The sequence below is a fragment of the Lucilia sericata genome, unplaced genomic scaffold (genome assembly GCF_015586225.1).
Source record: "Lucilia sericata isolate MDLA Ls3-8-SP2 unplaced genomic scaffold, ASM1558622v1 Contig002772F_arrow, whole genome shotgun sequence".
Classification (NCBI taxonomy): Eukaryota; Metazoa; Arthropoda; class Insecta; order Diptera; family Calliphoridae; genus Lucilia; species Lucilia sericata.
Genome location: NW_023996481.1, coordinates 12,526 through 37,360, shown reverse-complemented (window position 1 = coordinate 37,360; position 24,835 = coordinate 12,526). Strand labels below are relative to the sequence as shown.

Below are 24,835 nucleotides of genomic sequence, written 5' to 3'. Positions count from 1 at the left end.
GTCTATAGCCTAGTCCTTAGTTTAGTCTATATTAAGGTATATAATCTAGTCTACAGGTTACTTTATTTTATAATTTGATTTTTATAGAAATATAAGCATTCAGAACATATGTATCCTTATGATTTTAATACTAGTAATTCGAATATTAACAAAATTTATTAAATTAAATTAAAACCATTCCAGTTATCGATAAAATTAATCTATGCAATCACGTTTCTAGTATGGTAACACGAAAAAGTTGTTATTTAAAGTTGGTAACTCTTTTAGTTTAATTAAAAGAGTCCGGCAATATTAAGCAGAAAAAATGTAAACAAACATATTTCGCGCAATTTGTTAAATTGATGCGATTTTATTTCGTACTAGTTATTTTTATTAAGCAATTTACATATATTTTACAAATCAAATAACAATGAGTAAATCAAAATCAACGCGTTCCACTAAAATCAAAGAAGAACCAGATGCCAGCACCAAAACTAAAATAAACTCCTCCGTTCCCTCGGCTTTACGAAAATCTTTTACATTTCTCAACACATGCTGCAAGATGAAACAGAAAAATTAAGTTTGGAACGTTTTTATCATCCGGGCAAGGGAAAAGGCGGCTTTATTTATTACCAAGGATGACAAGCATATAATGGAAATATTGGAATTTGCTGAACCAAGAAGGAGCTGGCTGATTGACAGCGAAGTATGTTCAAATGGTCATATATATTTTACCACACCAATCGATGTAACATTCCTAGCATTACATCATTTGCGTAAACATTGTGTGAAAAGAGCCTTGGCACTGGATAGTATACACGATGATGAAGATCCTAGTGCAGCGAAAATTCTTAACCATTTTGTTGATCCTAAGAATTTGGGTTGCATAGCTGATGTAAAAACGGCCGGGGGAGATATGACATTCTACAAATATAATCATGATAAGACCATGGCTTGGTTATCCCTTAAAACTAAGCGCTTGGCAAAGTTATTACAGAGTAGTGGCATTTATTGCGGCAATAGTGCCGTATCACAAAATTTTGCCCGAAGTGAAAAGGCATTAGATGAAACGGCTAAAGATAGTGATTATTTGCGTATGGCTTGTGATTATGTGGGTAGTTATATAGCTGTCGAATTACACGAGGAGTTAACAAAACTATTGGAAATACCCTCTGAAATTCAAGCTATAACAGAGGATAAAAAGGCTTCTACAAATAAACGAAAATCTGGTGATAAACTTACTAGTGCTGGTACCAAAAAACAAAAACTGGAAAATGGTGCAGCCTCTAAACTAAAGAATTCTAATTTATTAGATGAATCTCTCGACAATGAAGAAGAGGACATCAAGGATGAGGAAGAAGAAAATAAAGTAAATACATCTATTAAAGAGGAACATAAATCACCTAAAGCTGCCACGGCTACGCCTCTCAAGGAGCGTTCATTAAGTGCCAAAGAGAAGTCATTGGCAAAAAGTGCTAAAGGCACTAAAAGTATAGCGTCATTTTTTATGAAAAAGACTGCTTAAATATACATACACATATATTTTTAAACAAACACTGTTAACACATTTTGTATGTTTTATTATCATTTAAGTGCAAGTCTGAAAAATTAAGTATTTATTTTTAATTAAATGTATTTGCTTTTCTAAAAAAAATTGAAAAAAAACAGTTTTAACTAAAAATCGAATATGTATAACTTTCTTCTTAGAAATGTAGAAAAAAAAAATCAGATTTTGGAACATAGTCTATACTCTTCTAGTCTATAGTATAGACTATAGTGTTGTCTGTAGTCAAGTCTATAGACTAGAATATACTAGACTACAGAATATAGTCTAGTCTATAATAAGTTGTTTATGGAAAAGCTTATTGACTTCTCTGTGGATTAAACTATAGGATAGTCAATGGACTAATGTTTGTAATGCATTATGTCTATACATTACAAACATCAGAACAAATGCATTATATTCTCTGCGCTATAGTGATAAGGGTATAATAAAAAAAATTCCCAAAAATGCACAATATATGTAATAATAGTTGCAGTGTACACTGTGAAATGAATAGCCCTTTGAGATTATAATAATTTTATTCAGTTTTATTCACTCATATAATTAAGATAAACAAGTAATTAACAAGAAGTATAAAAGGACATTAAAATTTCAAAATGATGGCAGTCATATTTTGGACATTTCCGCTGTTGCGCTAGTAACGATGAAACTTGAACAGGATAAAAATTCAACAAATACAAATTTGGACATTCCAAACACAAATTTAAATTCACCAACTATAAGTGATATTTCTAGTAGTGTTATAATTAAAACTAATTTAATATATGGAAATCGGAAAACCGCTTATAAGTCTGTTATAAGAGAATATTCCAAGAAGACTAGCGTACATGGTTTGAAGTATATTTTTGAAATACATCGACCATTTTATGAAAAGTTAAGTGATGTTAATGTAAAAATTAATTAAAATTTATATGTTTTTAACTAAAAATTTAATGCTTGATATTTCTAGATTATTTTGGCTTATTTTCCTCTTAATATCTCTATTTTTTGCGGGGAAATATACGTGGAAAACTTATGTAAAATGGTTAGATTCTCCAACGGTTTTGGGATTCGATGAAACTCTAGTGAAAATTCATAAAATACCATTTCCAACTGTAACCATTTGTCCGGAAAACAAACGAGATGCGTTCAAATTCGATTTTAGCTATGTGTCAAATATGTTTTGGTCTGAAATGGAAAATTTAAATGAATTTCATAATGAAACGTCATATTTTAGAGAACATTAGTAAGTGTTACTAAATTAAATTAATTTCTAACAAAAATTTTATTTTAATAATCAATTATAAAGTTTCAAAAATGCTATAACATTTTCACATATTCATTCCAGTTAATAAAAATGTTTTAAGTAATTTTAGAATGGGTACAAGCAGAACTACTTGGGCAATAACCTGGGAACCATTGAATTCGCAATCAGATCTAAAAACGTTTCTCTGAGACATTAATGTGTTTATAAATTAAAAAATCTAGTAGACTAGTCAATAGATTGGTCAATAGATTAGTTAATAGACTATTCCATAGATTAGACAAAAGTCAAGCCCATAGACTAGTCAAAAGTCTAGACAATAGACTAATCAAAAGACTAGTAAATAGACTAGTACATAGACTATTCCTGCATTCCCCGACAACCGGTTCTACGTACCGGAATGATCCGAATTATTCGGCCAAGGGCTGTCAACCCCAGAAACAACAATACAATAGACTATTCCTCTGACTATTTCCTAGTTAAGTCCATTGACTTGTCTATAGACTAGTAAATGGGCTAGTCAATGGTCAATGGGCTAGTCCATAGACTAGTCAATAACGTAGTCCACAGACTAGTCAATAAAGTCCATAGTCCAGTCCGTAGATTTCACTTCTGAAAGTGTTTCTCTGAAACATTGATGTGTTTATAAATTAAAAATTTAGTAGACTGGTCAATAGACTAGTGCATAGACTAGCCCATAGACTAGACAAATGACTAGTCCCTAGATTAGTCAATAGACTGGTCCGTAATCTAGTCTATAGACTAGTCCGTAGATTAGTCTTTAAAATGTCCATTTCCATGCTTGTTATAAAGCAATTGAATTGATTTTTTTAGAAAAATCAATTCAATTGCTTTATAATAGCAACATCACTAGTCCCAAGTTTGATTTGAATTTGTTTGGTTTTAATCTCTTCTATAACTAGTTAATTTAAAAGAAATCCTAAAATTATTCCTAGAGTATAATAAAATTTTAATAATTTTATATAAATGTATCTCCATAGTTTGGAAAAGTTTCTGACTACATTGCAAACATGTGACCTAGAAGTTATTAATAAATTCTATCCTTATGTACCAAAAAACCTAACAGTAGATATAGTACAAAATCTACTAAATATAGCCTCCGGTACATATAATATAATACGATGGAAAGGAATAGTTTATTACGATTGTCTTAAAAGGGTACTTACCGATGAGGGAGTATGCTATCAATTTAATGGTTTACAACATCAAGATATTTACAAAAATCCCGAGTAAGTACGAACACAATTAAAGTGGAAACTTAACAAATATTTTCATTTATTTTCAGTTACATGAGCTATAAAAATGATGAATCATATTGTTATTTAAATAAAAAACGAAATTTATCATTTGATGAGTATTATCAAAGTCAAGGTTTTAGTACATATCTGGAAAGATCCACTTTATCATCGGCACGTTATGGTTTTCGTGTACTTTTAGATTCTGATACGGACGATAATGACTATGAGTGTACAAGATTTAAACAAGGTTTTAAGGTATGCTATGAGTGCATTATACAAAGATTTAGATGTAATTTACTCGCTATATATGTATCTATATTTATATAGCTATTTATAAACTCTCCCGATAGTATACCATTAACGATGGGAAACTATATATTAGTTCCCTATTCTCATGAAGTAATGGTAACACTTTCACCTCAGTATATAACATCTCAAAAACAATTATGGAATATTGAGCCAGAAAAGTAAGATACAAAATTATTTGTATATCGTTTCTTAAAAATATGACAATTATTCGGGTAGTCATTTAAGGAACTTATAATGGATTTTTCTTTTTGTGTATATTTTCTTTAGGAGACAATGCTATTTTAATAATGAACGAAATTTATATTTCTTTAAAATCTATACACAAACTAATTGTCAAGCAGAATGTTTAACTAATTATACTATAGCAAAGTGTGGCTGTGTTAAATTTTGGATGCCCAGTAAGTTAAGTTATACATATTAAATTAATATCTCTGAACTGAACTTGAACAAGAACTGAACTAGAACTGAACTTGAACAAGAACTGAACTAGAACTGAACTTGAACTTGAACTGAACTGAACTAGAACTGAACTAGAACTGAACTAGAACTGAACTAGAACTGAACTAGAACTGAACTAGAACTGAACTGAACTAGAACTGAACTAGAACTGAACTAGAACTGAACTTAGAACTGAACTAGAACTGAACTAGAACTGAACTAGAACTGAACTAGAACTGAACTAGAACTGAACTAGAACTGAACTAGAACTGAACTAGAACTGAACTAGAACTGAACTAGAACTGAACTAGAACTGAACTAGAACTGAACTAGAACTGAACTAGAACTGAACTAGAACTGAACTAGAACTGAACTAGAACTGAACTAGAACTGAACTAGAACTAAACTAGAACTGAACTAGAACTGAACTAGAACTGAACTAGAACTGAACTAGAACTGAACTAGAACTGAACTGAACTAGAACTGAACTAGAACTGAACTAGAACTGAACTGGAACTGAACTAGAACTGAACTAAAACTGAACTAGAACTGAACTAGAACTGAACTAGAACTGAACTAGAACTGAACTAGAACTGAACTAGAACTGAACTAGAACTGAACTAGAACTGAACTAGAACTGAACTAGAACTGAACTAGAACTGAACTAGAACTGAACTAGAACTGAACTAGAACTGAACTAGAACTGAACTAGAACTGAACTAGAACTGAACTAGAACTGAACTAGAACTGAACTAGAACTGAACTAGAACTGAACTAGAACTGAACTAGAACTGAACTAGAACTGAACTAGAACTGAACTAGAACTGAACTAGAACTGAACTAGAACTGAACTAGAACTGAACTAGAACTGAACTAGAACTGAACTAGAACTGAACTAGAACTGAACTAGAACTGAACTAGAACTGAACTAGAACTGAACTAGAACTGAACTAGAACTGAACTAGAACTGAACTAGAACTGAACTAGAACTGAACTAGAACTGAACTAGAACTGAACTAGAACTGACTAGAACTGAACTAGAACTGAACTAGAACTGAACTAGAACTGAACTAGAACTGAACTAGAACTGAACTAGAAAACTAGAACTGAACTAGAACTGAACTAGAACTGAACTAGAACTGAACTAGAACTGAACTAGAACTGAACTAGAACTGAACTAGAACTGAACTAGAACTGAACTAGAACTGAACTAGAACTGAACTAGAACTGAACTAGAACTGAACTAGAACTGAACTAGAACTGAACTAGAACTGAACTAGAACTGAACTAGAACTGAACTAGAACGGAACTAGAACTAGAACTGAACTAGAACTGAACTGGAACTGAACTGGAACTGGAACTGAACTGGAACTGAACTAGAACTGAACTAGAACTGAACTAGAACTGAACTAGAACTGAACTAGAACTGAACTAGAACTGAACTAGAACTGAACTAGAACTGCACTAGAACTGGAAAAAGATGAAGTTTTAAAAACTAGCTAGTTTTTTGTTCTCCAGGTAGACTCTGGTTTTAAAATAAGAACTAAAAAAAATTTCATGGGATAATATCATTATTAATAAAGTAATTATCATTATTTAAAGAACCCTTGGATATTCCTATTTGTGATCTTTCAAAAGTGACCTGTTACACCAATGCCACCAATGAATTGGAAGTCTTAATAGCCAATCAAACAGCTCAAAAAGCTAAAGATCCTACTGTAAAAATATTGTGTGATTGCATGCCTGCCTGCAATTCATTGGAATATAATTTCGAAATAAATCGAGCATATTTTGATACCGATGCACTGGTTAAAGCAATTCGTGGAGATAGATATAAGAAGTATGTAAATACATATTTTTGATGACTATTGTATGTATGGTATGTATTTTTTTATTATAACGAAATGTGTATTTCTATTTAGGACTCGTATATCACGTCTAAACATTCACTTTAGAGAAACACAATTTACCGCCATTAAACGTACTGTTCTATACGATCTTACGCAATTAATTGCTAATTGTGGTGGAATATTCGCTCTATTTATGGGAGTTTCTATGTTAAGTCTTATCGAATTAATATATTTCTTTTCGGTACGTTTAGTTAATAATTTCCGTAAACGCAGACAGATTCAAAAGAAAATTAAACAATTAGAAATTTTGAATATTAATTGATTTTTTAATATTAATTGATTTAATAAATTAATAACGAAGATTTGAATATATAGCTAAAGTGGTAAACCTATTTGTATGAGTTAAAGGTATGTATTGGATGTATAACATAAAAATGCCATCTGGCATACATAGTAATGTTATTATTCTCACATATCGTCCAGGTCAGTCAAAAACATTATGTCGAATCGACATCAAAGCTAAATAAATATGTTGCTCTGCATTTGGAGCGATCAAAAGTGTAGCAGCTAACATCTGGCCCATTATAGGGAACCGAATGTAAATAGCGCATTATTATGTATGTTAGATACCCAATACATTACTGAAATATCTATTTGCACATTTGAAATTAATCATAAAACTCTTTTACAATGTATTTCATAAGTTATTATAAAAATTGCTTAATAAAATTAAATTTTCAAAAACTAAAAGATCGCTATTAAACCATATTTATAACGAAATTTAAAAAAAAAAAAATCCAAAAATTTAATAAAGGAAATTTAAAAAAAGTTTATTGAATTTTTTTTCAATTTAAAAAATATTACAATTTTCAAAATCAGACTAGAACTGAACTAGAACTGAACTAGAACTAAACTAGAACTGAACTAGAACTGAACTAGAACTGAACTAGAACTGAACTAGAACTGAACTAGAACTGAACTAGAACTGAACTAGAACTGAACTAGAACTGAACTAGAACTGAACTAGAACTGAACTAGAACTGAACTAGAACTGAACTAGAACTGAACTAGAACTGAACTAGAATTGAACTAGAACTGAACTAGAACTGAACTGGAACTGAACTAGAACTGAACTAGAACTGAACTAGAACTGAACTAGAACTGAACTAGAACTGAACTAGAACTGAACTAGAACTGAACTAGAACTGAACTAGAACTGAACTAGAACTGAACTAGAACTGAACTAGAACTGAACTAGAACTGAACTAGAACTGAACTAGAACTGAACTAGAACTGAACTAGAACTGAACTAGAACTGAACTAGAACTGAACTAGAACTGAACTAGAACTGAACTAGAACTGAACTAGAACTGAACAGAACTATGTAGAACGAAAATCAACGATTAAAGATGAGACAATTTTAAGCACAAATCATTGGTATAAAAGATCTAACTAGAACGAGTAAAAATAGACAGCTTTAAGTTAAAATTTGGTTCTTTAAATCCTGCACGTGTTGTTCGTTTGTATTCACACTAATGTTACGGAAACTATTTTGTATTAAGCGATTAAATATATAATGAAAATTTTAAATAGTCCTTCGAGATTAAAATTATTTAATTAAAGTTACACACATTTAGCTATTTTACATTATCCAGTAATTGACAAGTATGTATAAAAGTATATGAAATGTTCCAAATGTTTTTAGTCATATTTTGACCATAAACAAGGCAAAATGAAAAATGAAGAAAATGAAAAAATTTCAAATAAAAATAACGAAGAACAACGGGACTTAAATACAAGTTTAACATCACTGGCATTAAGTGAAGTTCCCAGTGATTTAATCATACAGACCAATTTAATATATGGAAAAAAGTCTTCGGCTTATAAGGCCGTATTAAGGGAATATTCAAAGAAAACTTCGGTGCATGGATTAAATTATATTTTCGCTATACATCGACCATTTTATGAAAAGTTAAGTGTTAACAAAAATATAATTAATTGTTTTATTTTTTTTTTTAAAGTAATACTTAATACTTTAAGATTATATTGGATTATTTTCACGGTAATATCACTTTATTTGGCCATAAGCTATATGTGGGAAACATATATCAAATGGTTAGATACTCCTACCATATTGGGTTTCGATGAAACTTTAGTGAAAATACATAAAATACCATTTCCAACTGTAACCATATGTCCGGAGAACAAAAGAGATATAACAAAATTTGATTTTTCTGATGTATCGGAATTTATATGGTCTGAAATTGAACAACATAAAAAATTTCCCGATAAGGAGGTTTTAACAGAGGAATAGTGAGTTTATATATAAAATTCTATAGGAAGATTTATAAATTCAATTCTTTTGTAGTGTACACAAATTTCTGGCAACATTACAAACATGCAATCAAGAAGTTATCAATAGATTTTCCCCATTTTTACCGACCAACATAAATGTGGACGTGGCGGAAAATCTTTTGAATATGGTCGCCGATATAAATGTAACAATGCAAATGTGTAAATGGAATGGTCGTTTTGATGAGGGTTGTAGTATTATTAGAAAGGTGCTTACAGATGAGGGTGTATGCTATCAATTTAATGGTTTAAGGCCTCAAGATATTTATCGCCAATCAGAGTAAGTATTCTCCTTATTAATAAGACATATAGTAATTAATTCCAATTCGTTTCAGTTTTATAAGTTATAAAGATGAAGAAGCCGATAAGTTTAATAATACGCATAATTGGTCATTGGATTATGGTTATCAGGATCAAGGTTTTAATGCCTATCCAAAAAGATCTATTATGTCATCAGTTCGCAATGGTTTTTACGCTTTACTAGGTGCCTATGAAGATGATAATGATTATGTTTGTAATAGATTTAAACAAGGATTTAAGGTATTTTATGTTTGATAAAATCAGATCTTAATTATAGATATGTGTTGTTATGTGTATGTATGTAGGTCTTTCTAAACTCTCCTGATAGTGTACCTGTAACAACGGGTAATTATATTTTGGTGCCCAATTCTCATGAAGTAATGGTAACAGTTTTACCACAATATATAACATCTCTGGATAATTTATTACAATTTGGACCTGAAAAGTATGTTAATAAGTTATAGTATATATCATGAGAATTTTACCGGAATTTCATTTAAAATATCGTGTCCTAAAGTTAAAAAAAAAACACCGTTTTTGCCATATTTGAGACGTTATGATATCATAAGGACACGTTTGTTAATAAAAATCTGTTATGTCATCTGAAAGTCTAATCTGTCTATCTTAAAATAAAGGTTTAACTTCCGTTATATCTTCTTACTTCTTCCCTACCGCTGGAACCAATGAAACATTTTCAAAAACTGATTATTTTACTTTCATAACGTTCTTGTCATAAAGTCTCAAATATTTGTTTAAGATTTAATTGCAATCCATATCGATTGATCAAATTTGGTCTTCCGATTTTCCTATAATTTGCTATATATGTATATTTTCTATCTAGGAGGCAATGCTATTTTAATAGTGAACGAAATTTATACTTCTTTAAATTCTATACACAAAATAACTGTCAAACTGAATGTTTAACTAATTATACCATAGCAAAATGTGGTTGCGCTAAATTTTGGATGCCCAGTAAGTTTTATAATATATAACATTACCCACTTTAAAGCTTTATCATTTTCTTTAGAACCTTTGGATGTGCCAGTTTGTGATCTAACTAAAGTTAACTGTTATAACAATGCCGCCAATGAGTTGGAAATCATTATAGCAAATCAAACTGCACAAAAAGTTAAAGATTCGAATGTGAAAATAATGTGTGATTGCATGCCCGCCTGCAACTCATTGGAATATAATTACGAAATAACACGTGCCTATTTAGACGCCGAAGCAACAACAATAGCCCATCGTGAAAATTATGAAGAAGATGGGTAGGAAATGTTGCAGTAGAGTAATTTAAAAAAAATGTATTATTTTATGAAAATCTTTCGTTTTAGTGCTATTACATCTCGTGTAACTGTTTACTATCGGGAATCTCAATTTACCGCCATTAAACGTACTGTCCTTTACGATCTCACGCAATTAATTGCCAATTGTGGTGGTATTTTCGGCTTATTTATGGGCATTTCTATGTTAAGTGTTATCGAGTTTATATATTTCTTTTCGCTGCGTTTGCTGAATAATTTTCGTAAGAGAAAATTGATTCAAAAGAAATTGGAAGAATTAGAAATGGAAATTCCAAATTGTTCTTAATTAACTAATACAAGTTTTTAATAAATTAAATGCATACATACATAATTCTTATTTATTTAGTAAGTAAGTTAGTTTGTTAGTTAGTTAGTTAGTTAGTTAGTTAGGTAGTTAGTTAGTTAGTTAGTTAGTTAGTTAGTTAGTTAGTTAGGTAGTTAGTTAGTTAGTTAGTTAGTTAGTTAGTTAGTTAGGTAGTTAGTTAGTTAGTTAGGTAGGTAGTTAGTTAGTTAGTTAGTTAGTAGTTAGTTAGTTAGTTAGTTAGTTAGTTAGTTAGTTAGTTAGTTAGTTAGTTAGTTAGTTAGTTAGTTCGTTAGTTAGTAGTTAGTTAGTTAGTTAGTTAGTTAGTTAGTTAGTTAGTTAGTTAGTTAGTTAGTTAGTATTAGTTAGTTAGTTAGTTAGTTAGTTAGTTAGTTAGTTAGTTAGTTAGTTAGTTAGTTAGTTAGTTAGTTAGTTAGTTAGTTAGTTAGTTAGTTAGTTAGTTAGTTAGTAGTTAGTTAGTTAGTTAGTTAGTTAGTTAGTTAGTTAGTTAGTTAGTTAGTTAGTAGTTAGTTAGTAGTTAGTTAGTTAGTTAGTTAGTTAGTTAGTTAGTTAGTTAGTTAGTAGTTAGTTAGTTAGTTAGTTAGTTAGTTAGTTAGTTAGTTAGTTAGTTAGTTAGTTAGTTAGTTAGTTAGTTAGTTAGTTAGTTAGTTAGTTAGTTAGTTAGTTAGTTAGTTAGTTAGTTAGTTAGTTAGTTAGTTAGTTAGTTAGTTAGTAGTAGTTAGTTAGTTAGTTAGTAGTTAGTTAGTTAGTTAGTAGTTAGTTAGTTAGTTAGTTAGTTAGTTAGTTAGTTAGTTAGTTAGTTAGTTAGTTAGTTAGTTAGTTAGTTAGTTAGTTAGTTAGTTAGTTAGTTAGTTAGTTAGTAGTTAGTTAGTTAGTTAGTTAGTTAGTTAGTTAGTTAGTTAGTAGTTAGTTAGTTAGTTAGTTAGTTAGTTAGTTAGTTAGTTAGTTAGTTAGTTAGTTAGTTAGTTAGTTAGTTAGTTAGTTAGTTAGTTAGTTAGTTAGTTAGTTAGTTAGTTAGTTAGTTAGTAGTTAGTAGTTAGTTAGTTAGTTAGTTAGTAGTTAGTTAGTTAGTTAGTTAGTTAGTTAGTTAGTTAGTTAGTTAGTTAGTTAGTTAGTTAGTTAGTAGTTAGTTAGTTAGTAGTTAGTTAGTTAGTTAGTTAGTTAGTTAGTTAGTTAGTTAGTTAGTTAGTTAGTTAGTTAGTTAGTTAGTTAGTTAGTTAGTTAGTTAGTTAGTTAGTTAGTTAGTTAGTTAGTTAGTTAGTTAGTAGTTAGTTAGTTAGTTAGTTAGTTAGTTAGTTAGTTAGTTAGTTAGTTAGTTAGTTAGTTAGTTAGTTAGTTAGTTAGTTAGTTAGTTAGTTAGTTAGTTAGTTAGTTAGTTAGTTAGTTAGTTAGTTAGTTAGTTAGTTAGTTAGTTAGTTAGTTAGTTAGTAGTTAGTTAGTTAGTTAGTAGTTAGTTAGTTAGTTAGTTAGTTAGTTAGTTAGTTAGTTAGTAGTTAGTTAGTTAGTTAGTTAGTTAGTTAGTTAGTTAGTTAGTTAGTTAGTTAGTTAGTTAGTTAGTTAGTTAGTTAGTTAGTTAGTTAGTTAGTTTAGTTAGTTAGTTAGTTAGTTAGTTAGTTAGTTAGTTAGTTAGTTAGTTAGTAGTTAGTTAGTTAGTTAGTTAGTTAGTTAGTTAGTTAGTTAGTTAGTTAGTTAGTTAGTTAGTTAGTTAGTTAGTTAGTTAGTTAGTTAGTTAGTAGTTAGTTAGTTAGTTAGTAGTTAGTTAGTTAGTTAGTTAGTTAGTTAGTTAGTTAGTTAGTTAGTAGTTAGTTAGTTAGTTAGTTAGTTAGTTAGTTAGTTAGTTAGTTAGTTAGTTAGTTAGTTAGTTAGTTAGTTAGTTAGTTAGTTAGTTAGTTAGTTAGTTAGTTAGTTAGTTAGTTAGTTAGTTAGTTAGTTAGTTAGTTAGTTAGTTAGTTAGTTAGTTAGTTAGTTAGTTAGTTAGTTAGTAGTAGTTAGTTAGTTAGTTAGTTAGTTAGTAGTTAGTTAGTAGTTAGTTAGTTAGTTGTAGTTAGTTAGTTAGTTAGTTAGTTAGTTAGTTAGTTAGTTAGTTAGTTAGTTAGTTAGTTAGTTAGTAGTTAGTTAGTTAACCGGTGTCTCTTTTTCAATGAAATGTTATTCATTCCTTCAAATTACTTTAATTGTAATAGCTTCTCGTTCAACTTTCTTCCTCCTTTCCCCTAAAAAGTGAAAGTTTTACCTTTATTATACATATCAATTACTACACACACCGTTAATTGCCTACAGCTGCAAATGATTTACTATACAAAGTCATAAGGGGGTTGGTACATTGTATAGTCTTTCGAGAATAATGCACATTTAATGAATATTTTTTAATTAGCAAATGCACATTTTGCCACATTGATCAAATGTTGACAGTCATAATCTGGAAACAGAATAATATAGTTGCACAAAAGTAAAATTTACGATATAAAAATGAAAAGTGAACATCGTAAGAAATCAAATTTACCAGGGAACGATGACATTACAAGTCTAAGTTCTCTTGATTTAAGTAATGTTTCAAGCGGCGTTATAAACAAAGCCAATTTCTTTTATGGCAGTCGAAAATCAGCTTATAAAGCCGTTTTAAGAGAGTACTCCAAGAAGACTTCAGTACATGGATTAAATTATGTTTTGCAAATTCATCGACCATTTTATGAAAAGTAGCAATAACATGAAAGAAGGTTTGCTTTACTGTAGTTAATATGGTTATTTCAATTTTCAGATTATACTGGATTGTTGCATTATTGTTATCACTTTATTTGGCAACATACTATATGTGGGGTAGCTATGTTAAATGGTCGAATATACCAATAATATTAGGTTTTGATGAAACACTGGTGAAAATTAATCAAATACCATTTCCAACTATAACCATATGTCCGGAAAACCAAATAAATTTTATAAATTACCAGTTTTCAAATATATCGGATTTAATATGGTTTGAAATTGAAGAATATGGAAATTTTCAAAACAGGAACAACATAAGTGAAGAAGAGTAAGTGTGTTATGTTATAAAAACTTTTTTTTTAATGAATTACTTTTTTTAGAAAACTAAATTTTTTGTTGACGTTGCAAATATGTGACCAAGAGACAATCGATAGATATTCTCCCTATATGCCAAAAAATTTAAATATAAACGTGGCTCAAAATCTAATCGATATAGTAAGCGATGCACAAACGATATTAACTTTTGTTGAATTTAAGGGTGATTCAAATGACTATGATCTTGAAATGGTTCTCACTAATGAGGGCGTTTGTTATCAGTTTAATGGATTAAATCATCAAGATATTTATAACAATATAGAGTATAATATGATATATAGTTTAATTGCTTCATGCATAAGTTTTATTACAATCTTTTCAGTTATATTCCTTATAATGGTGGTCTAAAAAATAATATTAGCGTAACGGGAAGTTGGTCTTTAGATGATGGATATCAGAATTCCAGTGAATATCCTATAAGAACAAGTTCCTCATCTATTAGCAGCGGTTTTTATCTTTATTCGCTGAGATTGAAAAGTTTTAAACAAGTTTTTAAGGTAATTTGTTAATTACACTATAAATTAACTTAAAATATACATTGTATTAATATACAGGTATTTATAAACTCTCCCGATAATATACCCCAAACAACGGATAATTATTACATTATGGTTCCTGACTCCAAGCAAGTAATTGTAACAGTTTTACCACAATTTATTAAGACTCAAGCTAATTTAAGGGATTTTGACATCGAAAAGTAAGAAAATAGTTTCATATGTATATATATCACTATTATTTATATATTAGACTATAGACTAGAGTATAATTTAGACTACAGACTAGAATATATACTAGACTATAGACTAGACTATTGACTAGACTATAGACTAGACTATAGACTAGACTATAGACTAGACTATAGACTAGACTATAGACTATACTATAGACTAGACTATAGACTAGACTACAGACTAGACTATAGACTAGACTATAGACTAGACTATAGACTAGACTACAGACTATACTATAGACCAGACTATAGACTAGACTATAGACTAGACTATAGACTATACTATAGACCAGACCTATAGACTAGACTATAGACTAGACTATAGACTAGACTATAGAATAGACTATAGACTAGATTATAGACTAGACTATGACTAGACTATAGACTAGACTATAGACTATACTAGACTATAGACTAGACTAGACTATAGACTAGACTAGACTATAGACTAGACTATAATCTAGACTATAGACGAGAACATAGACTAGACTATAGATAGACTATAGCTAACTATAGACTAGACTATAGACTAGACTATAGGACTAGACTATAGACTAGACTATAGACTAGACTATAGACTAGACTAATAGACTGACATAGACTAACTAGACTAGACTATAGACTAGACTATAGACTAGACTATAGCAGACTATAGACTAGACTATAGACTAGACTATAGACTAGACTATAGACTATACTAGACTATAGACTAGACTATAGACTAGACTATAGACTAGACTATAAACTAGACTATAGACTAGACTATAGACTAGAGTATAGACTAGACTATAGACTAGACTATAGACTAGAGTATAGACTAGACTATAGACTAGACTATAGACTAGACTATAGACTAGAGTATAGACTAGACTATAGACTAGACTATAGACTAGACTATAGACTAGACTCTAGACTAGACTATAGACTAGACTATAGACTAGACTATAGACTAGACTATAGACTAGACTATAGACTAGACTATAGACTAGACTATAGACTAGACTATAGACTAGACTATAGACTAGACTATAGACTAGACTATAGACTAGACTATAGACTAGACTATAGACTAGACTATAGACTAGACTATAGACTAGACTATAGACTAGACTATAGACTAGACTATAGACTAGACTATAGACTAGACTATAGACTAGACTATAGACTAGACTATAGACTAGACTATAGACTAGACTATAGACTAGACTATAGACTAGACTATAGACTAGACTATAGACTAGACTATAGACTAGACTATAGACTAGACTATAGACTAGACTATAGACTAGACTATAGACTAGACTATAGACTAGACTATAGACTAGACTATAGACTAGACTATAGACTAGACTATAGACTAGACTATAGACTAGACTATAGACTAGACTATAGACTAGACTATAGACTAGACTATAGACTAGACTATAGACTAGACTATAGACTAGACTATAGACTAGACTATAGACTAGACTATAGACTAGACTATAGACTAGACTATAGACTAGACTATAGACTAGACTATAGACTAGACTATAGACTAGACTATAGACTAGACTATAGACTAGACTATAGACTAGACTATAGACTAGACTATAGACTAGACTATAGACTAGACTATAGACTAGACTATAGACTAGACTATAGACTAGACTATAGACTAGACTATAGACTAGACTATAGACTAGACTATAGACTAGATTATAGACTAGACTATAGACTATAGACTAGACTATAGACTAGACTATAGACTAGACTATAGACTAGACTATAGACTAGACTATAGACTAGACTATAGACTAGACTATAGACTAGACTATAGACTAGACTATAGACTAGACTATAGACTAGACTATAGACTAGACTATAGACTAGACTATAGACTAGACTATAGACTAGACTATAGACTAGACTATAGACTAGACTATAGACTAGACTATAGACTAGACTATAGACTAGACTATAGACTAGACTATAGACTAGACTATAGACTAGACTATGACTAGACTATAGACTAGACTATAGACTAGACTATAGACTAGACTATAGACTAGACTATAGACTAGACTATAGACTAGACTATAGACTAGACTATAGACTAGACTATAGACTAGACTATAGACTAGACTATAGACTAGACTATAGACTAGACTATAGACTAGACTATAGACTAGACTATAGACTAGACTATAGAGACTAGACTATAGACTAGACTATAGACTAGACTAGACTATAGACTAGACTATAGACTAGACTATAGACTAGACTATAGACTAGACTATAGACTAGACTATAGACTAGACTATAGACTAGACTATAGACTAGACTATAGACTAGACTATAGACTAGACTATAGACTAGACTATAGACTAGACTATAGACTAGACTATAGACTAGACTATAGACTAGACTATAGACTAGACTATAGACTAGACTATAGACTAGACTATAGACTAGACTATAGACTAGACTATAGACTAGACTATAGACTAGACTATAGACTAGACTATAGACTAGACTATAGACTAAACTATAGATTAGACTAGATTAAATAACTAATTCTAGAAACGTTCTAAAGAACGTCATAACGCTTCCACATTACCAGTTCTGAAGGTGTTAAATACGAGTACGATTTCGTTCTGGAACTGTTGTGGAACTAATACAATTTTTCCTAGGAATATAACTATTTTATATTAAAAAACTTAATAAGGTCTGTGTTTTTTAGGAGACAATGTTATTTTAATAAGGAGCGGAATTTACGTTTCTTCAAATTCTATACTCAAAATAATTGCCAAACAGAATGTTTAACTAATTATACCATAGCAAAGTGTGGATGCGCTAAGTTTTGGATGCCCAGTAAGTACCCTGTAGGAAATGTCAATATTAAAAATATGCTTAATCGCTATTGACTTTGTCAGTAGTACTAGTGTCGAATTATACCCTATACAAGGCTTAGTGCTATTGACATTTAACATGTGCGTGTCATTGAAAATCCTCTAGTAACATTATGACTATTGACTCGGTATTGACTAGGTACTTCTCATGGATCCATATGGTGACATTAGAACCAGGAATTTACTAGTACATTTCTATATCGCGAGTCCATTCAGTTTTAATACAGACATTTTCTTAAGGAATATTGACATGTTTGTTGACAATGCCACTAGATATACACCAAATCTTTGGTCTCTGTATTTTTTATATTGACACAGAAATGAAAGATTGGAAACATTTGAACTAGTACTGTTGACAAAAAGATATATGGACCCAGTCTGACTGCAGGGTACAGTTAATGAAGTTAAATTGTTATATCTGGCTATTCAGAATCCTACATATACATCTTTCAGCATATGTATATTATATATCTCGTACGCATAGTTCTTTTTTCTTATCAAATAATAGGTACCTAGAATACCTTGCATTGATATACCATATATAATATACCGTCTGAAATCAGTTAAAAATTTTAGAAAAAGATTATTTTTTCTAAATTTTCTGTAAATGTTTGGTTTAGCTTAGTTTAAATATAAATTCTATCTGTTCGAATTATTCATGATTTGGAACTCAAAAATATCTGGGATCTTTGGGTACTTCATTTCCACAAATATAAGGCTATACATAGCTAAAAGGAAAAATATTATATGCATATATACTTTATTCCCGCAAAGATAAAGTTTATAAAAACTTGCTAATAACGTTGAATCTTTAAATATAGAACCTTCGGATATTCCGTTTTGTGATTTCACACAATTAACCTGTTGCTCTAAAGCCGCCCAAGAGTTGGATGTCATTTTAACTAATCAAACTATTAAAAAACTAAAGATCCCAAAGTGAAAATAATGTGTGATTGCATACCAGCCTGTAATTCTCTGGAATATAATTACGAAATTACACAAGGAACTGTTAATATAATGCTTTTTTAAAGGCTTCCCGACTAATTGAAGGTGCTGGAGAGGAGTAAGTTAATAAAAATATTGTAATTAACAGTTTTTTTTTTTCATAAAATTGTTTTTCTAGTTACATAGAATCTGATCTAATAGTCCACTATAAGGAATCACAATTTACTGCCATTAAACGTACTGTGATATACGATCGTACTCAATTATTGCAAACTGTGGTGCCATTTTTGGATTATTTATGGGTGGTTCAATAATAAGTTTAATCGAATTTATATATTTCTTTTTTTTGCGTTTATTTAACAATTATCGTAGGAGGCTTTTAATTCAAAAGAAGTTAAAACAATTAGAAATGTTCAATTGTTTATAGTTTTTTTATATTAATTAATAAAATGCAATTTTAAAATTTCCAAAAAAGCATTAAGCTTAAAAAAACAACAAAACGAGGTTCTGAGGATAGGTTCATCAACATAAAGTTTGAAAAATAAGAGTAGACTATAGATTAGACTATAGCCTACACTATAGACTAGACTATAGACTAGACTATAGACTAGACTATAGACTAGACTATAGACTAGACTATAGACTAGACTATAGACTAGACTATAGACTAGACTATAGACTAGACTATAGACTAGACTATAGACTAGACTATAGACTAGACTATAGACTAGACTATAGACTAGACTATAGACTAGACTATAGACTAGACTATAGACTAGACTATAGACTAGACTATAGACTAGACTATAGCTATAGACTAGACTATAGACTAGACTATAGACTAGACTACAGAGTAGACTATAGACTAGACTACAGAGTAGACTATAGACTAGACTAGACTATAGGCTAGACTACATACTAGACTATAGACTAGACTATAGACAGACTATAGACTAGACTATACACTAGACTATAGACTTAGACTATAGGACTAGACTATAAGACTAGACTATAGACCTAGGGGACTATAGACTAGGACTATAGGACTAGACTATAGACTAGACTATAGGAACTAGACTATAGGACTAGACTATAGACGAGGACTATAGACTAGACACTATAGACTAGACTATAGGACTAGACTATAGACTAGACTATAGGACTAGACTATAGACTAGACTATAGACTAGACTATAGGCTAGACTATAGACTAAGACTATAGACTAGACTATAGACTAGACTATAGACTAGACTATAGGGACTAGACTATAGACTAGACTATAGACTAGAATATAGACTAGACTATAGACTAGACTATAGACTAGACTATAGACTAGACTATAGACTAGACTATAGACTAGACTAGACTATAGGCTAGACTATATACTAGACTATAGACTAGACTATAGACTAGACTATACACTAGACTATAGACTAGACTATATACTGGACTATAGACTAGACTATAGACTAGACTATAGACTAGACTATAGACTAGACTATAGACTAGACTATAGACTAGACTATAGACTAGACTATAGACTAGACTATAGACTAGACTATAGACTAGACTATAGACTAGACTATAGACTAGACTATAGACTAGACTATAGACTAGACTATAGACTAGACTATAGACTAGACTATAGACTAGACTATAGACTAGACTATAGACTAGACTATAGACTAGACTATAGACTAGACTATAGACTAGACTATAGACTAGACTATAGACTAGACTATAGACTAGACTATAGACTAGACTATAGACTAGACTATAGACTAGACTATAGACTAGACTATAGACTAGACTATAGACTAGACTATAGACTAGACTATAGACTAGACTATAGACTAGACTATAGACTAGACTATAGACTAGACTATAGACTAGACTATAGACTAGACTATAGACTAGACTATAGACTAGACTATAGACTAGACTAGACTATAGACTAGACTAGACTAGACTATAGACTAGACTAGACTATAGACTAGACTATAGACTAGACTATAGACTAGACTATAGACTAGACTATAGACTAGACTAGACTATAGACTAGACTAGACTATAGACTAGACTAGACTATAGACTAGACTATAGACTAGACTAGACTATAGACTAGACTAGACTAGACTATAGACTAGACTATAGACTAGACTAGACTATAGACTAGACTAGACTAGACTAGACTAGACTAGACTATAGACTAGACTATAGACTAGACTATAGACTAGACTATAGACTAGACTAGACTATAGACTAGACTATAGACTAGACTAGACTATAGACTAGACTATAGACTAGACTATAGACTAGACTATAGACTAGACTATAGACTAGACTATAGACTAGACTATAGACTAGACTATAGACTAGACTATAGACTAGACTATAGACTAGACTATAGACTAGACTATAGACTAGACTATAGACTAGACTATAGACTAGGACTATAGACTAGACTATAGACTAGACTATAGACTAGACTATAGACTAGACTATAGACTAGACTATAGACTAGATATAGACTAGACTATAGACTAGACTATAGACTAGACTATAGACTAGACTATAGACTAGACTATAGACTAGACTATAGACTAGACTATAGACTAGGACTATAGGACTAGACTATAGACTAGACTATAGACTAGACTATAGACTAGGACTATAGACTAGACTATAGACTAGACTATAGACTAGACTATAGACTAGACTATAGACTAGACTATAGACTAGACTATAGACTAGACTATAGACTAGACTATAGACTAGACTATAGACTAGACTATAGACTAGACTATAGACTAGACAGACTATAGACTAGACTATAGACTAGACTATAGACTAGACTATAGACTAGACTATAGACTAGACTATAGACTAGACTATAGACTAGACTATAGACTAGACTATAGACTAGACTATACTAGACTAGACTAGACTAGACTAGACTAGACTAGACTAGACCAGACTAGACTAGGCTAGACTAGACTAGACTAGACTAGACTAGACTAGACTAGACTAGACTATAGACAAAACTTTTGAACTACTTATCAAAAGTTTATGAGTTAGAAAAAAGTACCGAAAAAGTCGTGGGGATACTTTAGTATCAGAACTAAAAAAAGTACTAAAAAGTACTTAACTAATAAAATTATTCAAAGATGAAGAACCCAAATTTAAAATCTCAATATGAAACATCATTTTACATTGACCCAATTACATATATGTATCTTAATTATATATGTATGTACATTTACATGAACAGAGTTTTCCAGAAAGATGTTTTTCAACCGGAGAATTTTAAGGAATTCTGTTTTATATAATTTGAAAAGATTTAGTAGCTCTTGGTCATTGGCTTTTAAAAAATTTTGTAGATAGTTATATAGGAAACGATTCAAATCTAATATACAAGAAAACTGTCATAAGAACTTCTTTCGAAAAAAGAAGTTCTTATTGCAAAACCCTTTATATGGTAAAATTCGCTTCTTTAAAGGTTTTAAACACACACACATACAGGCCATAAAGGTGCAGAAAATGATGATCTATATTATAAATATGCATTAAGTGGTATATTTTATAGTCCTTCGAGAGCAATAGCCATATAATTAGTATGATGTACCACAATATGGATATGAATGACAAATGTAAAAGTTTTCCGAAAATTGTTAAATGTTTACAGTCATATATTGGCAACTGTACGGCATAGTTTCTTAGGAAAATTAAATTGAAAAAAAATGAAAAGTGAACTTGATAATAATCAATAAATACAGATTCAAATTCAGAAGTTGATGATATAAATCTAAGTCTTAACTCCCTGGCTTTAAGTGATGTTCCCAGTTGTATTATAATTAAAACAAATTTTATTTATGGCAATAGAAAATCCGCTTTTAAGGCGGTATTCAAAGAATATTCCAAGAAGACATCAGTACATGGATTAAATTATATTTTTGAAATTCATCGACCAATTTATGAAAAGTAAAAATTAATAGACAATTTGTTAAAGTTAGTTAATTATAATATGTAATAATTGCAGATTATACTGGATTATTGCCCTATTAGTGTCACAATATTTGGCTATATACTATATGTGGGAAACCTATGATAAATGGTCAAATACTCCGGTTATTTTAGGATTTGATGAGACCCTTGTGGATATTAGTACAATACCATTTCCAGCTATTACCATATGTCCGGAAAATAAAAGAGATATGACAAATTCACAGTTTCCGGAGACGTCAACATTAATATGGTCTGAAATTGTGGAATATGGAGATTTTCAAAACAGATTAAATATCAGTGAAAAGCAGTAAGTTATGGACTAATTAATGCAATAAATATATTTAAGAAATTTCTGATATAGAGAACATCGTTTCCTTTCGACTTTGCAAACATGTGATCAAGAAGTTATCGCTAGATTTGCTCCCTATATAAAGAATAATATAAATATGAACGTGGCACAAACTCTATTAGATATAGTTCACGATACCAACACCACAATAACAGCCTGTGAATGGAAGACTGTTCTGGATTTCTCTTGTAGAATTCTAAAAAAAATGATCACAGAAGAGGGTGTATGTTTTCAATTTAACGGTTTGAGACATCAAGACATGTATAAGAAAATAGAGTGAGTTTTTAATAAGTATACATAAAATATCGCTGGACCTAATAGATTTTCGAGATAACAGTACATTTTATATTTTTTTGAAATAATTTTCAGATATATTAACTATAAGGATGAACTAGAAAACGATATTAATGTTACCGGAAGTTGGTCTTTAGATGACGGTTACCAGGGTCAAGGTTATAATGCATATCCTCTAAGATCCATTTTGCCATCAGTTCGTAATGGGTTTCGTCTCGAATTAGCAACATTTGGTAAACATATTGATTATCTATGTGGAACTTATAAACAAGGATATAAGGTAATGTATTAAACATACAGACATATATAAAATATTCTTAATGTTCTTATGTATTACACAAATAGGTCTTTTTGAACTCTCCCGATAGCATAGCTCTAACCAGGGGCAATTATATTTTGGTTCCTAAATCTAAAGATGTAATGATAACAGTTGTACCACAATTCATAAAGTCACAAGATAATTTAATGGATTATCCAGTCGAAAAGTAAGAAAACTATACATATAAAGTCCATTTTTGAGAAAAAAAACATTATAAATTTGATTTGTTCTATTTAGGAGACAATGTTACTTCAATAAAGAGCGAAATTTGCGTTTCTTTAAATTCTATACACAAAATAATTGTCAAACTGAATGTTTAACTAACTATACTATAGCGAAATGTGGTTGTGCCCGATTTTGGATGCCCAGTAAGTCAAACAAATATTATATGTTAAATATAAATTAATATTAAAATCCACTATCAGGACCCTTAGATGTTCCGATTTGTGATCTCACTAAATTAACCTGTTACACTAATGCCGCCCATGATCTCGAACTATTAATAGCAAATCAAACCGCTCGCAAAACTAAAGATCACAAAGTACAAATAATATGTGATTGCATACCGGCCTGTAACTCTCTGGAATATAATTTCGAAATTACACAAGGAAATTTAGATGCAAATGCTACACTTAAGGCTTATCGTCTATTTGATCATAATGAGGAGTAAGTTTTAAGGGAAAATAAACTAAAATAAGTTGTATTCTACTAAAAATTTCGTTTTTAGTATTTCCCTATCTCGTCTAATAGTTCACTATAAGGAATCACAATTTACTGCCATTAAACGTACTGCTATTTACGATTACACCCAATTAATTGCCAACTGTGGTGCTATATTTGGACTATTTATGGGCGGTTCTATATTAACTATAATTGAATTTATTTATTTCTTTTCTGTACGTTTATTTAATAATTATCGTAAGCGATTATTGATTCAAAAGAAAGTAGATGAGTTAGAAATTTCCCTGTCCAGTTGATAGATAATTTTGATAGCTATTTTACTTGCATGTTAAAATATGAAATTTTGTTGTTACATTTTTAATAATAAAACATTTTTGTTATAAAATAGAAATACAAATCGAATTGTTTATTCGAATTCGAAACGGTCTCGTTAATTATATAGTCTATGGGCTAGTCTATAGTCTATAATTATTATATTGGCAAGTTTAGTCTATAGTCTAGTCTATAGTCTAGCTATATTCTAGTTTATAGTATAGTCTAGTCTATAGACTGAACTATAGTCTAGTCTATATACTGAACTATAGTCTAGTCTATAGACTGAACTATAGTCTAGTCTATAGAC

At 30.4% G+C, this 24,835-nt stretch overlaps 5 protein-coding genes across 5 annotated transcripts; all 5 read left to right on the top strand.

The window, feature by feature from the left end:
* The first annotated feature begins 280 nt into the window (after positions 1 to 280).
* On the top strand, positions 281 to 1,653 carry LOC119614301 (ribonuclease H2 subunit B-like). Its single transcript, XM_037970439.1, is given in 3 exon segments — positions 281 to 509; positions 512 to 591; positions 593 to 1,653. Coding segments are annotated over 3 exon segments (1,092 nt in total). The 5' UTR covers positions 281 to 409; the 3' UTR covers positions 1,505 to 1,653.
* Positions 1,654 to 1,979: 326 nt separating this feature from the next.
* Positions 1,980 to 7,437, top strand: LOC119614298 (pickpocket protein 28-like). Its single transcript, XM_037970436.1, has 8 exons — positions 1,980 to 2,416; positions 2,493 to 2,768; positions 3,788 to 4,036; positions 4,093 to 4,300; positions 4,373 to 4,512; positions 4,622 to 4,752; positions 6,395 to 6,632; positions 6,715 to 7,437. Exons 1-8 carry the CDS (start codon positions 2,187 to 2,189, stop codon positions 6,962 to 6,964), a joined length of 1,722 nt encoding a protein of 573 aa, XP_037826364.1. The 5' UTR covers positions 1,980 to 2,186; the 3' UTR covers positions 6,965 to 7,437.
* Positions 7,438 to 8,364: 927 nt separating this feature from the next.
* LOC119614300 (pickpocket protein 28-like) lies at positions 8,365 to 10,884 on the top strand. Its single transcript, XM_037970438.1, has 8 exons — positions 8,365 to 8,613; positions 8,683 to 8,955; positions 9,011 to 9,274; positions 9,330 to 9,534; positions 9,600 to 9,739; positions 10,136 to 10,266; positions 10,322 to 10,562; positions 10,629 to 10,884. The coding sequence occupies exons 1-8, from the start codon at positions 8,375 to 8,377 to the stop codon at positions 10,882 to 10,884; spliced, it is 1,749 nt and encodes a 582-aa protein (XP_037826366.1). The 5' UTR covers positions 8,365 to 8,374.
* Positions 10,885 to 13,345: 2,461 nt separating this feature from the next.
* On the top strand, positions 13,346 to 19,012 carry LOC119614299 (pickpocket protein 28-like). Its single transcript, XM_037970437.1, has 8 exons — positions 13,346 to 13,616; positions 13,679 to 13,951; positions 14,004 to 14,261; positions 14,321 to 14,495; positions 14,553 to 14,695; positions 17,451 to 17,581; positions 18,441 to 18,682; positions 18,743 to 19,012. Exons 1-7 carry the CDS (start codon positions 13,390 to 13,392, stop codon positions 18,557 to 18,559), a joined length of 1,326 nt encoding a protein of 441 aa, XP_037826365.1. The 5' UTR covers positions 13,346 to 13,389; the 3' UTR covers positions 18,560 to 18,682; positions 18,743 to 19,012.
* A 3,184-nt stretch (positions 19,013 to 22,196) lies between these two features.
* LOC119614296 (pickpocket protein 28-like) lies at positions 22,197 to 24,484 on the top strand. Its single transcript, XM_037970433.1, has 10 exons — positions 22,197 to 22,215; positions 22,342 to 22,546; positions 22,605 to 22,877; positions 22,932 to 23,195; positions 23,289 to 23,493; positions 23,559 to 23,698; positions 23,770 to 23,900; positions 23,958 to 24,198; positions 24,260 to 24,387; positions 24,456 to 24,484. The coding sequence occupies exons 1-10, from the start codon at positions 22,197 to 22,199 to the stop codon at positions 24,482 to 24,484; spliced, it is 1,635 nt and encodes a 544-aa protein (XP_037826361.1).
* Positions 24,485 to 24,835: the final 351 nt, after the last annotated feature.